Source organism: Helobdella robusta (genome assembly GCF_000326865.2).
Source record: "Helobdella robusta unplaced genomic scaffold HELROscaffold_1, whole genome shotgun sequence".
Taxonomy (NCBI): domain Eukaryota; kingdom Metazoa; phylum Annelida; class Clitellata; order Rhynchobdellida; family Glossiphoniidae; genus Helobdella; species Helobdella robusta.
In genome coordinates this window covers 94,017-109,407 of record NW_008703570.1, presented here as the reverse complement: position 1 = coordinate 109,407, position 15,391 = coordinate 94,017, and the positions used below count along the sequence as shown (strand labels likewise).

The 15,391-nt window shown below is 33.9% G+C and overlaps 1 protein-coding gene across 1 annotated transcript; it reads left to right on the top strand.

The window, feature by feature from the left end:
• Positions 1 to 599: 599 nt before the first annotated feature.
• On the top strand, positions 600 to 14,965 carry HELRODRAFT_62692 (hypothetical protein; the record flags this gene model as incomplete). Its single annotated transcript, XM_009010420.1, has 25 exons — positions 600 to 701; positions 1,047 to 1,241; positions 1,382 to 1,468; positions 2,472 to 2,569; positions 3,076 to 3,202; positions 3,446 to 3,526; positions 3,926 to 4,069; positions 4,287 to 4,402; positions 4,655 to 4,755; positions 5,503 to 5,648; positions 5,739 to 5,878; positions 6,006 to 6,250; positions 6,440 to 6,576; positions 6,792 to 7,040; positions 9,026 to 9,116; positions 9,329 to 9,398; positions 10,455 to 10,578; positions 11,413 to 11,568; positions 12,110 to 12,178; positions 12,545 to 12,681; positions 13,043 to 13,166; positions 13,506 to 13,713; positions 13,829 to 13,946; positions 14,431 to 14,563; positions 14,801 to 14,965. 25 exons carry the CDS (start codon positions 600 to 602, stop codon positions 14,963 to 14,965), a joined length of 3,363 nt encoding a protein of 1,120 aa, XP_009008668.1.
• Between the last annotated feature and the right edge of the window lie 426 nt (positions 14,966 to 15,391).

Sequence of the window (15,391 nt, the reverse complement as noted above, 5' to 3'; positions counted from 1 at the left end):
AGTATAATCAGATCTTGGGCTGTTTTCTGTTTATTTATTATTTTCATTTTATCTTATTTCAATTTTCGTTCGAATCCTGTGTTGTGTACAAAAAAGTATTGAGTTTTGAGAAAATGAGAGAAACTTTCTCATTTGTGATTGTGATAAATATTGTAATTAATAATTTTAATTTTTAATAATTTTAAAATTAGTTATTTTACTTTATATTACTTTTTAAATCAATTATTATTGATTATTGACTTCAGTTTTCGTAAAAAAAATTAAATATTTTTTTGTTTTATTTAAATTAAAGTGGATTTGTAAAAAAGATTAAAAAGACTCCAAAAATTTAACAAGCACATTAATCATCTTTTAATTTGATTAAATTACTATTTTGTCATTGAACTAAACTCTAAAAGGTTGAAGTAGCTGATTACATTACCTATAAAAACAGGACAGAATAATATTTAAATATAAAAATAATATAAACTGAACAGACTTATCTTATAAAATAAAAATAAAAGTAGAGTTGTCAGTTAATTCATTAAAGATTAATAAAGTAAAAATTGAAAAAGTACAGGCAGGTTTATAGTGGGTATTAAAACCAAGGTTACCAAGGTATGTCTCGAAAAGTTGAAAAACATCTGAAACTGACCTACCCAGCTGGGTGTAAAGAGATCACTGAAGAATTGAGTAATGATGAACTTGTGAAAAGACTCAAAGTGATATATTTTTTAAAACTCTTTCTTTAAAAATTGATTAACTGTTTATTTAATTTTTAGTTATGAATATTGTCAAAACATTGCTAAAAACAACCATTTGAAGGTTTAAACATCATAAAGTTATTGTCATATTGAGCCCAAATGTTACTTGAATAATTATACTTGGTTAACATTTTGTTAATTTAGCATTATTTTTAATTGGAAGAAATTGTCATTCATGGTCATATTTCTATTTCTACAAATCAACTCACTTATAATATGGCTTTTTATATATATTACGACTTATATTTTAATAATAAATGATTAAACCATTATATTTTAATTTTGTTCATTGTTGCCGGCAAGTTGTTGACCCGTGCCTTCCAAGACATGTCTCAAGATGACAATGACGAGTTCAAACAGTTGGCCATCTATCTGGCCTCTGAGTACTTTCTGGAGCACAACAGCAAGGATGTCAAACTGTTAGTTGCTTGTTGCATTGCTGACATCTTTCGGGTCTTCGTACCTGATGCACCGTACACTGAACCTGAACAATTGAAGGTTGTCTCTTCATTATAAGATCTTCTTAATGTTTTCATTTCTGGCTTGCATTTAATTATTTAATAGTCAATTTTTTTTATACAAAAATGAAAATAATTTTTTAGTGAATAATTTATGGATGAATAACATAATGTGTCTAGGAAATATTTCTCTTCTTGATCGATCAACTGAAAGGTTTAAAGGACCCAGAATCTCCCTTATTCAAGAGGTACTTCTACCTGCTCGAGGTGGGTTGCTGTCATTAGTCTCATTGTTGTTGTTGCTGCAGCGGTTGTCATTGCTGTTGAATTCTTATTGTTATTGTGTTTTAGGTTATAATCATTTTGGTCATTTGTCGCTTGATGCCATAAACCGCAACACAGTGATCTGTTTTTATTGGAAATTCAAATTTTATATTCTCAACAAAACAATTATATTGTAATTAAATTTTTTAATTTAACATGTTAATTATATTGTAAATTGCATTAAAATGTATCAGTTCTGGCTTTATGCTGTTGATAAAATTGTATTTTTGTCCTGCTGAACTGTAATTGAATGCTATCATGTAATTATATTTTCTCTTTTTCAGATACTTTTTTAATTAAAAATTCTTTTTAATCCCATGCAAACTGTTTAAAATAATCACTTGTTTCATTTGTAAATGAAACAAATGAATGTTTGCGTATTATTTATTTTGAATCGTGGATTGTGATTATGTATATAATCATATCACTATCTGGCTATGCCTCAAACGGAAATAAAACAAATTGAAAAATTTGCATATTACAGCGAGGAATTTTCGATAGAATGACACTTGTCACAATTTTGACTTTGTTAGCTGATCTTGCCTTCGACAAGTTTTTTCCATTTATTAATTTTATGAAGAATCATTTGAAGCTCCATTGTTGGATCAAAGTTTTCCTAGCATTTTAATCTTTTCATTCTTGCCAGCTATGCATTCACTCCTAACAATAAAATTGTAACAGCCACATATTTGCTGTTAATTACAAAAGTTTTCAAGTCTTTGTAGTCATGCAGTCTTACAGCAAGCAGTTGAGTCAAACCATAAGATGATGTCATTATTGTACATTAAATGCATTTATATTCATATATTCGTAAACATGCACACACATTCGTACATCCGCCACTTAACACACAGACACAAAAACACACAGACACAAAAACACACACACACACACACACACACACACACACACACACACACACACACACACACATGATCGATCATAGAATCTTGCCTGGGTGAAATCCTTCAACATTAGCCTAGAACTACCTGACAGTTCAGAAATTCTCTTCAGATTGTTCAAGACAACATTAGAACTCATCAAGTTTGCTCACATTTGCTCAATTTTTTATCACAAGATTAATACATTTGATATTAAATATTTTTTTTAGCTTAATTTTTTGTTATTCTTTTCATAATTTTTTCTTAATTCTCATTGATGGAATACTTTTTGTGGAATTGTGTATTTAATAAACATAAAATGATACTATTTAGATTTACAATAGAAGGAAAAGTTTTTCAAGAATTATTTTTTCATTTTAATGTTTTCCACTCATTTTCTATAAAACTTTACTAAACACATTAATAACAAACAGGAAATATAATTTACGGTAATAATATAAAAATAATATATAATTATAATTTATTATTATGAAATAATTATGTCCTGGGCATGACATAAAACTGCATAATAATTATAATTTACAAAAAATTTTAAGAAACAAAATTTGTTAACATCTTCTTTTTTAAATTAAATTATCTGTCCATATAGAACAATTATGATTTGAATGGCAATTGAAATGAAATATGAACTGAATGAACACCACCCAGTGACCGCCACAACAACAAAGTGTCGGTACTGATGTTGGACATCCTCTGCCCACTCCTCTCGGAAGCCGATGCCATCCCACAGGAAGTACTCGACATCTTTCTTGCATGCATCATCGAACCTTTCAAAGTAGAGGCTTTTCTTTATTGTAATGATTAAATAAATATAATTAAATATTTACATACATTTTAATGCCCGTTAACAATTAAAGAATAAAAAATAACATTACAGTAGTTATTCTAGATGATGACACTTGAAACGTTCTCATAAACTTCTGTTTTAGGCAAACACATCGATCATCCTATTGTATTAAAATTTGACAAATTTGTCATTCCGTTCATATAATTCAACACCCTCTTTCATTCTCTGCAGACACAAAACAGACCAGCGTTTGAAATGGCCAGGGACCTGATTAGGAGGACAACTTCTGTTCTTGAGCCGTACATCGAATTGGTAGGAAGAAATTCAGTGTATATTCTAATTCAAGATTTAAAATTATTTTTATCAGTAAAGGCTGTAAGACGGACATTATAATGATGGCGATATATATATATATATATATAAAATATATATATATATATATATAAATATATATATATATATGGATATATATATATATTTATTGGTATATATATTATATATATATGTATGTATTATTGATGAAAATCACAGCATGTTCTGCATTAGAATGTTCTAATGCGGAACGTACTTTTCATCAATGATTGGCTCTTCTGACAGTCCTAATCCAATATATATATATATTTAATTTGTTAATTAAAATTTTTAACCAACGTCACATAAACTTGCTTACCTTGCTTATTGTTTGGTTTGTAATTTTTTTTAATTGCACAGTTTTTGAGCAACTGTTTGATTCAAAGTAGTAAGAGTGAGAAGAGTTCTCTGAGTGGCCGCGTGTATGATCTCATCCAGGAACTTAACAACATATCTCCCAGTCTCTTACAAAATGTTCTGCCACAGCTGGAGTTGAAACTCAAGGTTTGCCTCGTTTTCTCGTGATTCTAATTAGTTTTTTATTTTGACATATCATTCTTTTATCATTCTATTTATTTTATTTCTCAATTTAATTGCCTAACAAATTCATTGATTTCTTTTCTTATGATTCTAATTAGTTTTTTTATTATGACATATCAATTCGTCATTCCTCAATTTATTTTATTTCTTAATATCGTTGCCCGACCGATGCATGGAACAGAGTGCGGATGATGCAGAGAGGATGGCAGCTACCAAACTGCTGACTAAGATGTTTGCTGCACCAAACTCCGATCTTGCCCTTCAGCACAAGCAACTCTGGAATGCCTTTCTTGGAAGGTCAGTCAGCATGGTCCTAGTCACCTTACAACATATCAACATAGCTCTAGTGATTAACTACCTAAACTATTTTAAAATCTCCTAACCTTAATCAGTCTTGTCTTTATGTAATGTTTTAATTTATTATACATTTTGACTAATTCTACATATAGATTGATTTTCCTTTTCCTATCTGTAACAGTTCAACATTTTTTGATCAAATTTTCTCCTTCAGACCTGTCCGTTGATTATTTTAACCACACAACCGCACAGATTCAACGACATTGATCTGAACATTCGACGCATGACAGTGCAATCATGTCAAGATATAATCATCAATCACGCTGAACTTGTCACTGAGGAAGCAGCAGGCAGTGGAGTTGCAGGTTGGTTGGGTGCTTGGTTGGTTGGTTGGTTGGCTGGTTGGTTGGCTGGCTGGTTGGCTGGCTGGTTGGTTGGTTGGTTGGGTGCTTGGTTGGTTGGGTGCTTGGTTGGTTGGTTGGTTGGTTGATTGGCTGGCTGGTTGGTTGGCTGGCTGGTTGGTTGGGTGCTTGGTTTGGTTGGCTGGTTGGTTGGTTGGCTGGCTGGCTGGCTGGCTGGCTGGCTGGCTGGCTGGCTGGCTGGCTGGCTGGTTGGTTGGTTGGTTGGTTGGTTGGTTGGTTGGTTGCTCGGTTGGTTGGTTGCTTGGTTGGTTGCTTGGTTGGTTGCTTGGTTGGTTGGTGTTTCTCCATTGTTAAAGAAAGGAACTCTGATTTTCATGTTATCTTACAAATCCAACTCAGAGACTTGTCTTACTTTAGTTTTATTTACTCTAGTATTTTATTAAAATTTTTACCTTCAACTTTTTCACTATTCTAGGTAACAGTTCTGTGTTTCTGTTCTGATTGAACCTTTCAAAACACTCAACTTATAACTTTGAATGGTCATACATATTAAAAACTGTCAAATTGTTATAATTTGTTAAATCTTTTCAGTAAATTTGGTTGTAAATTTGAATTTATAAATACATCTAAATAGATAGTTGAACGTTCAATCAGACCTGCAATTCATAAAAATCAGACATGCAATAAAGAACACATCGATGTGGTTTTTAAATGAATAAAATGCAACAAACCACGCAGAGCACCTGAAGCACAGGCAACATGATTCTGACGAGAACGTGCGCATGGATGTTGTGAAAGTCATCGTCGCCAGTGCCAAAGCCGAGTTGAAGCACGTTCCCGATGATTTGTTGGAATGTGTCAAGGAGAGGACTCTTGATAAGAAGGTATGACAAGTTTCTTTTTGAACTCTGAGTTTGTTTCAATTTAATCCACGATTCTATGGTTATTCATGATGTTATTGTTTATCTGCTCAGTTCAAGGTGAGAAGGGAAGCTTTGGTGGGACTGGGGCAGATCTACAAGAAGTGTCACGAGGTCGGCGGGGACGTGAGGAGGGTGGCCTGGATCAGAAACAAGGTCTTGCATGCCTACTACCAGCTCTCCATTGATGACAAGTCCGTGTGTTTGCATTCCTGCTATTTTACATCTTTCTATTGATATGCATATCTGAGAATCATGATTCATCATTCTATTTAAAATTTAAAAGTTAACTTGAATAAAACTATTAAAACATATAATCAGGATACTAGTGGAGAGGATATTGAACACATCCCTGGTCCCATACTCCATGGACCCCCCGTCTCGCATGAAGCAGTTGTACCTTCTTTACTCAAACCTGGATGAGCATGCCATCAGAGCTCTGCAAGAGATCTTCAAAACCCAGGCAGGACTGAGGAACATCGTGAAGAACATCCTCGACCTGCAGCAGAAAGGTGATTCACCAGATGTCGGTCAGGCCATCAACACCAAGATACTCGCTCTATCACGTCTGTCATTTTATATCAAATACTTCATTAATTTATGCTTTGGAATGTCTGAAAAAGATAATAATTCAAAATTTGTTTTTTTTTTTTTCATAAATTATTTTCAAGCAGTTTATTGAACTTTGAACCTTATAAAAAATTCATGATATGTTACTGTTGCTGATTATGCTGATGAAAAAAATTATTTTGCAGGTCACCTACCTGAGCCAGAGAAGGCCTGCCAGCAACTTCACAAGTTTTTCAAATCCATCCAGGAGTCAAAGATACGACAGAGTCTTCAGAATCTCATCAATGCACAGTGTGAGTGCAAGAAAGCTGAGGAACATGTGGTTAGTTGTCTGCTTGCTGCAGTTTTTGCAGTTATCTGGTGACGGAATATCGTTCAGAACTTATTTTGAGAAGAAAACACACATCTAATATGTGTCTTGTTCAAATGTGTAAAATGTGTAATGTGTAAAACACACATTTAATGTGTATCTTTTTCCAGGTTTAAATAACTAAATTCAACACTTTCATTCATAGAAGTTCGAATGATAACTTGCAGAAAGAGATCATAAAGAAGCTGGGCAATTCAACGCCGCAGAACCTGCTGTATGCAACAGTGAAGCAGTTGCTGGAAAGGATTGCTCCACTGATGATCGACAATCTCAGTATCCTCGCTCTCATCATCCTCATCCAAAAAGTTATCCAATCAAAGCTGGATGGCAACGATGAAGATGATGATGAAGAGGACGAAGAGAAACAAGGACGCAAAGAACGATTACACCAAAAATCTGGTCTTAACTTGCTGCTGGTTAGTTGCCATTGCTTTTTTTTCCATTTTGTAAGCTTCTAAAAGCTTTTTTTGTTTTTTTTTTGTATAATTTTTCATTGTAAAGTCTCACTCTGCCATCAAGTTCATAATTTCAATGTTCGCTATCAGTTTCATTACCAAATTGTATTATCCTGTTTGAGTTATATTTTAAAATAATAACATGATAAAATTCTTTAAATGTAACATTCTGCAATATTATCAATAGTACTATTTTTATTATTGTTATTATTATTATATTATTATTATTAATATTAATATTATTATTATTATTATTATTATTATTATTATTATTATTATTATTATTATTATTATTAGCGTAAACAAACAAATTAGATAAGTCACAATATTATTAGTAAGAATAACTAACTTTGGTTTTAATGAGGTCAAAAAAGTTCAGTTTGGAAAGTCTTCGTCATCTAAACATTCATAACTTGCAGAATTTATAGGGAATTGTCTGTGGTGATAGAAGCCACAAACTTGATAACGATAACGACGATAAGTGAGTGAACTCTCGCCACAACCGTTTATTATCACGCAAATATCTTCTATATCCATCTGATCATTGCCACCCTTGTGTGAATTGTGTATGCTGATTACTTCTGGCACATCAACTCTTGAATGGATGCTAGCCATCTTTCAACTGAGTGAATAGGAGTCCCTCCATTACAGTTGGAAGGCATTGTTACAATTACATCGTCTACCAACTGCAATACAAAGCATTCGAGAGCAGGCGAAAGTTGTGTTATATAAAGTTTTTATCCTAAGGCATCGTGTTGTGCCGGTGTATCTAAAGTTGATTTCAGGCATTCTACATCAAAGTGGTTATCTACTTAGAAAAAAAACCGTCTGTCATTTGTTGTTAGTTAGCAGTTTCAATCAATCAATCAATCAATCAATCAATCAATCAATCAATCAATCAATCAATCAATCAATCAATCGATCAATCGATCAATATGATTAGTTATACCTGGCGAATCATGTGTCGCCCAACATAGACTCCTTATGGCAGACCTGGTTGTCGAACTGTCAAAACAAGTCTTTTTAGTTAGCAGTTTGTCTGCAGTTGTCAAAACAAATGAACATCCTAAGCTACATTCATTTATCTCTGAAATTTAATATGTTGTAATAGTTGTTAAATGAGCGTTAAAATAAATCCATGGTTTCATATTATGATCAACTTTATCTATTCTATTGATTCGAATATAATACTATAATGACAAAATATATCTCAGACGATGGATATGCATGGAGCAATATTGTTGAATTGGAAAATTTAGATTTAAGGAAAAACAGGTAAACCAGGAGAGGCAACTCATTCCTTAGTCTTAAATAACAATGATTTTGCGTTTAAAATGTGGAAAAAATGTCATACCTCTGTTTCTTTAAAACACAAGATATTCCAAGTTTGTACTCTAATTAAAAATCTAAATTCACGCCTAAATTTATTACAAAAACAAATTAATAAAATTTAGAACATCCTTAACATAATCGAACATCCTTTAACCACCTTGCTTGCTACATAAATTCTCTTCTTAAAAATTTCCATTAAAGCTGGTTGCTTTAAAGTGACAAAGAACTCTGCACACGACATGTTGTAGGTTGTTGCAGGAGCATTCTCTGTGGCATTGGCAACATTTATTTTTTAAAATGGAAGTCATTGTTTTCATCTAAATTCACTGACACTCGGTTTTTGTGATGTTTTATTTCACCTATCCTTTATTGCAAGAAGATTTCAACATGGCCTGATCTACTTCAGTTTTTTCTTAATTTTCTTTAGCAGCCGAAGAATTTTTCAATTAGTCCAATCTTATAAAAATTAATGAAATAATTTGTAAATGGCAACTCATGACGTTAATACAGGATAATACAATGTAATGAATTGCCTGTTTGCACTAAACGTTTGAAGCATTCATCCCGTTATATATTTATATGTCTGTGACATAAAGTTTTGCATTCATTTTTAGCTCCTATCACAGAACTTTGCAGGAAGTTTTCAGATGAATGACATCTACACCTACCTGCTGGAGTTCATTAAATACGACGACGACGTTGTTGGTCTGTTATTTCCTACCTTCCTACTACATGCCATCATCTCTTCTTTGATATATTTATTTTAAAAATTGTTGCTGTTGATAATATTGATTTTGGATGACTGCGATGTGAATTTCAATATTGATATATAAATAAATTAATTTTTTCGAGTGTGACTGAGTTTTATATCTGTTTTTGAGTACTTTGATGATTAGGTGTTACAAAATTTATAACAGTGGATATGACTATGCAAATACTGAAGAATGTTGGCGCAGGCATCGACCAGACCTTTCCAGAGGTTCACAGGTTTGTCTGCTTGTCTATTTTCTTGCCCATCTGCTTGCTTGTTCGCTAACTAATTGTTTCACCAGTTGACCTTCTGGTGTTTATGGTGGATAGATAGTCATTTTAATTTGTAACTTTTATCACGTTACTTACTTTTTATCTTGAATTACAAACTTCTTTAACAATTCAAACATAGAAATTATTTCACCTAGCTTTCAAATGTTTTAAACTTTCTATTTGTTATGCTTCTTATTTGCAGCATGTAGCATGCAAAACCTTTTAAGAAAATAAAGGAGGATATATTTCATGCTCTCCTCATTAGCACGGGGAAATGTTTATGTTGATGGAATTAAATTGTTTCAAGGTGATTACTGCATGGTACATTTTTAAAAAGGATGAATGCCGTGGGTATGTAGGCAATTAAGTAAAAAAAAGGTGAGCGGTTTGTGAGTAGCTATGAAAGTTCTATAATCTTCCTAATACAACCATGATTCCATACACGACAATGGAGAATTTAACCGAACTCTATGGAGAAAACAAAATCATGATTCAGATGTAAGTCGAATGTGCCGGAACGTATAAAGTTGGTAGTGTGGGCGTATGAAGATTACTTGAAAAGTTGATGAAAATTTAGGACTAGATAGTTATCCAGTATAAGTGCAAGAGTAATTTTGTCCTGTTTAATGATGCTAATGATGCATGTCGTTTGTTCAGGTGATGACATTCTTCACGTAATTCTCCAACAAGGCAATTTATATCCTTTTTTCAATGATTGTGTAATGATATATTACTGAGAAGCAGTAAAAAATTTATGGATTTTTAGACTTTACAATAGAGCATGTAAAATCTGAATTTGTGCTGATTTGATTTTTTTCAGTGGTTTTTTTCAGTTAACGGACTCATCACTCACAATTACATCACCTTCACATCATCATTATTACATCATCATCATCATCATCATCATCATCATTACACCATCATCATCATCATTACACCACCATCATCATTACACCATCATCATCATTACACCATCATCATCCTCATTACACCATCACCCCATCACAATGATCGCCACAGCTCCCTGCTGCCAGTTCTACAGAAGATGATCAAGGTAGGAACGACAAAGCAGGCCAAGCATGCCGTCAGATGCATTGATGTTCTTTGCAAGGATAAAGTGGAAATATTCGGTCAACTATTCCAGGTGATCGACTTTTTTTTTTTTTTTTCTTGCTGGCCATTTTTTTTCACCATTTCAATCCCCATCTTTTTTTTTAGTTGTCATTCTTTGATAACATTTTAATTTATTGCATCTTCCTGTCTTTGTAATTATTCATAACTCAGTTAATCATCATCATTATTGTCAGTGCTCATCTTTAATTTTCTTTTCATCATTATCGTCTCTGTTATCTTCATGATTATAGAAGCCTTTGTAATCGTCATCACCACCTTGATGTCATTTTAATCCTTCTCAGAAGCAGCACATACTTTTTAATTAATGTCGGTTACGTGTTATGCATTCAGTTATTATTATTGTTGTTGTTGTTGCCGTCACATTCTTACATTCCGCTATTTATTTTCTCATTCCACATTGGTCCCAACTTGCAGCGTTACATGCCACAAAGAGATTTAATGTAGAAACACCTTTAGAAACACTTAGAGGTTTAATATAGAAACACATTCAATGTAGAAACCCTGTTGCTTGTTTCAACACGATAGCTAATTGTTTCATAAATAAGTATAACTACCTACACGGGCAGAGATGTGATAAATTATATTAATTCATAAACGCGAGAATGCATGTCACATTGGTGTATGTATAATATACATACATTACAAATGTATAATATACATTCATTACATTGATTCTGTGATATACATTGTATATCACAGAATCAATGAAAACCGAGAATTAAGTGAATAATTACACTGGCCGTATGTATGTACGTTATGCACTATGTTGAATCCTCTGAACTTTGGAAAAGTGTAATTGACCTTTTAACCTTTAACCTTTACGTAAATGTTGTAACAACCGCAGCAATTGCAACAATGCATGAACCTGGAGTCTTCCAATCTGTTGACCTCGATCGTTGCTATCGGACATCTTTGTCAGTTGTGTCCATCCAAGTTTGTCGAGCCAACGGACAACATCATCTCGATGTTCATCATGAAGGAAGTTCTCATGCAAGACAGGGTTGGTCTTTTTATTGATTGATTAATTGAATGGTTGAATGAATGGTTGATTGATTGATTGATTAATTGATTGATAAATTGATTGATAAATTGATTTATTAATTGATCGATTAATTGATCGATTAATTGATTGAATTGCCGGCTGATCAGTGGATTGTATCAGTAGTTAAATGGTTGATTATTTTGCTGACTTGGTTCATTGATCGTTGAATGTGTCTGATTAGGTTACCTAACCAATTGTTAATTAAACTTAGTGCCTGTTGGATAGGTTGGATAGGTGATCTTTTTGATTTGATTAGTAAATTTTTTTATAGCTTTATGTTGAGTTGGTCAATTCAGCGATTTTTTGTTGGTTGGTTGTGTGGCACCTCTGTTGAATGATTAGTTTTTGTGTCTAGTCAATGAATGTATCTTTTATTTGGCTGATCCATATGAATTTTTTCTAATCTTGGATCACTCTGTTCCATTTTTGAATTCAATTAGTTACAACTGAAATGATTGTGGATCAATTGAAGTGTTAATTATGAATGAAACAACTGCAGACTGTTGGTAGGAAGAAAACGGAGGATTGGTGCGAAGAGAAGCACATTTCAGAAGAAACTCTCATCAAGGTATTTTTCTCTCACTCTTTTTTTTTCTCTCACTCTCTCTTCTTTATCTCTATATGCCTCTATCTTTAATATTCTTATGTGTTTGCAGTTGTGTGTTTGTTGTGTACTTTATGTATATATTTATTTATGAGTATCTGTTTTTTAAACAACTATTTTTCTTATTTAATATAATTTTACCGTTGAAAACCTTTTCCTTCTAATTACAAAGTTGAGAATGCAACCTGAAGAACTCTGAGCCAGGCCTCAATGGCGTAATACATTCAATGATACATTAAAAGCACGTCACAACAGTACCATCAAAATAACATCACAATAATAACATCACAATAGTAACATCACAATAATAACATCACGATAACAATGCAGTTGGAGAGCGTGAAAATGATTGGTCGCTGGTTGCTGGGTTTGAAGGACCAGAACAATTGCAAGGTCAGCCCGATCATGCGCATGCTCTACACCATGATCCTCTGTGAGGGAGATCTAATGGAGAGAGGCCACATCAAGTTAGTACACCTGCATCCATTCAGATGCGTCTTTTATAGCATTATTGCTTGGAAAACATCAAACTCCTACGTTCACGTTTCATAACGCTTACATATCGTTTTCACAATTGATGAACAAATAAACGAGATATATGATAGCATTTCAATTTGTACATAGAAAGAATACAAATTTGCAAAAATAAATTAAAGTATGATGCCCTGCTGGGTATCTTGAATGCGCTGCAATGCAATGAAAACAGTGATAATGATGATCTCAGTTATGATATTATCATTGATGTTTGCGAATAGTACTATTGAAGATGTCTTTTTATTTATGGTAATGATGATGTAATGATGATGTTATTTACTGTGATGATACCAGCAAACCAGAGATGTCTCGTCTAAGGTTGCATGCTGGCTGTTGCATGTTGAAGGTTGCTCAGGAGCCCGCCTACGCTGATGCTATCAAGTTGGAACAGTTTGAAACCATGGCTCTGCTCATCAATGTGTGTATTTATATTTTAATATAATTATATATATATATATATATATATATATATATATATATATGTGTGTGTGTGTGTGTGTGTGTGTGTGTGTGTGCACGTGTGTGTTTATAGGTGCTATGCATTTAGCATGTTCATTTGTTATATAACAAATTTGCATACGTGTATGCCCTATTACGTTTGATGTGTTCTGTTCGAGGGATCGTCGGTAAGATAGAGATTGTTGAAGTTTTCTGACTACATGTCCCTCGTCCCTCCTACCTGATGTTTTAAACTTTTAGGGTATGTTGATCGTTACCAGCAATTTATTTCGACCCCCAACTACATTGAAATGATTAGGACCCGTGCGTGGAGGTGAGGCAGATATTTGTCTCGAAACTGCACAGAGGTCTCATGAACTTGCGACTTCCCATCCAGTACATGGGCATCATGTGTCTGGGAGCCCTGGACCCCATCAAAGAGAGGAGGTCCCTCATCAAGCAGATGCTGGCCGCCAACATCAACAGGAGGAGGGATTACATCAGGCAGAACCCTTCCTGTGCCACTTGTACGCTATCTTTTCTTATCATTTTTTTTTATTTTATCTTATTTCATCATATTATTTTAACCACTTTCACCATCATCTGCATTACCATTGGCATCATCGTCTGCATCGTGAACAGCATGCACAGTGTATTCCATCCTTCCTGACTACGTCCTCCCGTACTCTCTGCACCTGCTGGCACACGACCCTGACCTCGTGGCCTACGACAACGTCCCAGCACTTAGGAGCATCAAGGAGTATGTCATCTTAGTAATATACAATACATGTCACACTTATTTCTAATCGTTTGCCGGATGGTTTGTTTGTTTGCTTTTGTTGGCTGGCTTGTTGGTTGAATATTCAGCTGAATATTCATGTTGGTTGAATATTCAGTTGAATATTCAGTTTGTTCTTATGGATTTGTTGGTATGCTTTTTCGATGTTCATATATTTGTTTTGGTTTTGTTGATATGTTTGTTGATATGTTGGTTTGGTAGTATTTTTGTGTTGATATGTTTAATCATATGTTGGTTCATGTGTTTTGGTTTTTATCTTTACTCATATGTTGGTTTATAAATGAGCGTTTATTGATTTTAACTATCTGGTTAAAATTGTTTTAACATAAAAAAAGTATATACATACAAATATGCCGCGCACACACACACGCACACACAGTGTGCCACACACACACACAGTGTGCCACACACACACACACGCACACATACACACACGCACACACAGCTGTCTATTGTTCCTCTTGGAGCCACTTCTTACGAAAAACGACACAGTCAGTTTTGAATTCTACAGCAAGATCCTCGCAAACATCAAGAACACTGTCGATGCTCAGTGTCCTGATTCCGAAGAAGCAAATAAGGTGGTGATGATGATGATGATGATGATGAGGATGGTGATGATTGTGATGTTGATGATGATGGGGATGGTATGATGCTGATGATGATATGATGATGATGATTATGATGGTGTCTATATTTGTGCTTTCAACAAGTTAGAATGCTGATTAAAATGTTGCACTGTGATGATGATAGCTACGGTGATGATGATTATGATTGTATATATGGTTCTTGAATACGAACGAATATTTTCTTTGAAGAAATTGTATGCGACGTGTGACCTTGCCATGAATCTCTTGCTGACGAAGATGTCGTGCTTCAGCATTAAGAACTTCCCCGCCGAACCTGTGCTGCCAACCAAACTTTTCAAACCACTGCCCAGTGTTAGCCGGTGTTTGCTATTGATGTTGTTGTGGGAAATTTAGAGTGTTCATGCGCATGTCTAAATGTTAAAATGTCCTAGGAGAGAGAGAGAGAGAGAGAGAGAGAGAGAGAGAGAGAGAGAGAGAGAGAGAAAGAGAGGAGAGAGGAGAGAGAGAGTTGCAGTTTTGAGAGTTTCAACACTTCGTTTTTGATGTTTATGATCATATAATGAATATGTATTGCTGGCATTGTTGATGTTGTATATATATGTTGGATGACTTTTTTATTTGAACTTGTACAAAGGGTTGGTTTTAATAAAGGATTATACATACAAATACATTCACGCATACATTCACTCATAATGTTGAATGTTGCAGAACAAGAACAACACAGCATCCTATCTCTCCAATGACGTTCTCAATCAACTAAACAAGGTCATTCATCATTAACAGTTTTTTTTTCATCATGTCGTTGTTGTTGTTGTTGTT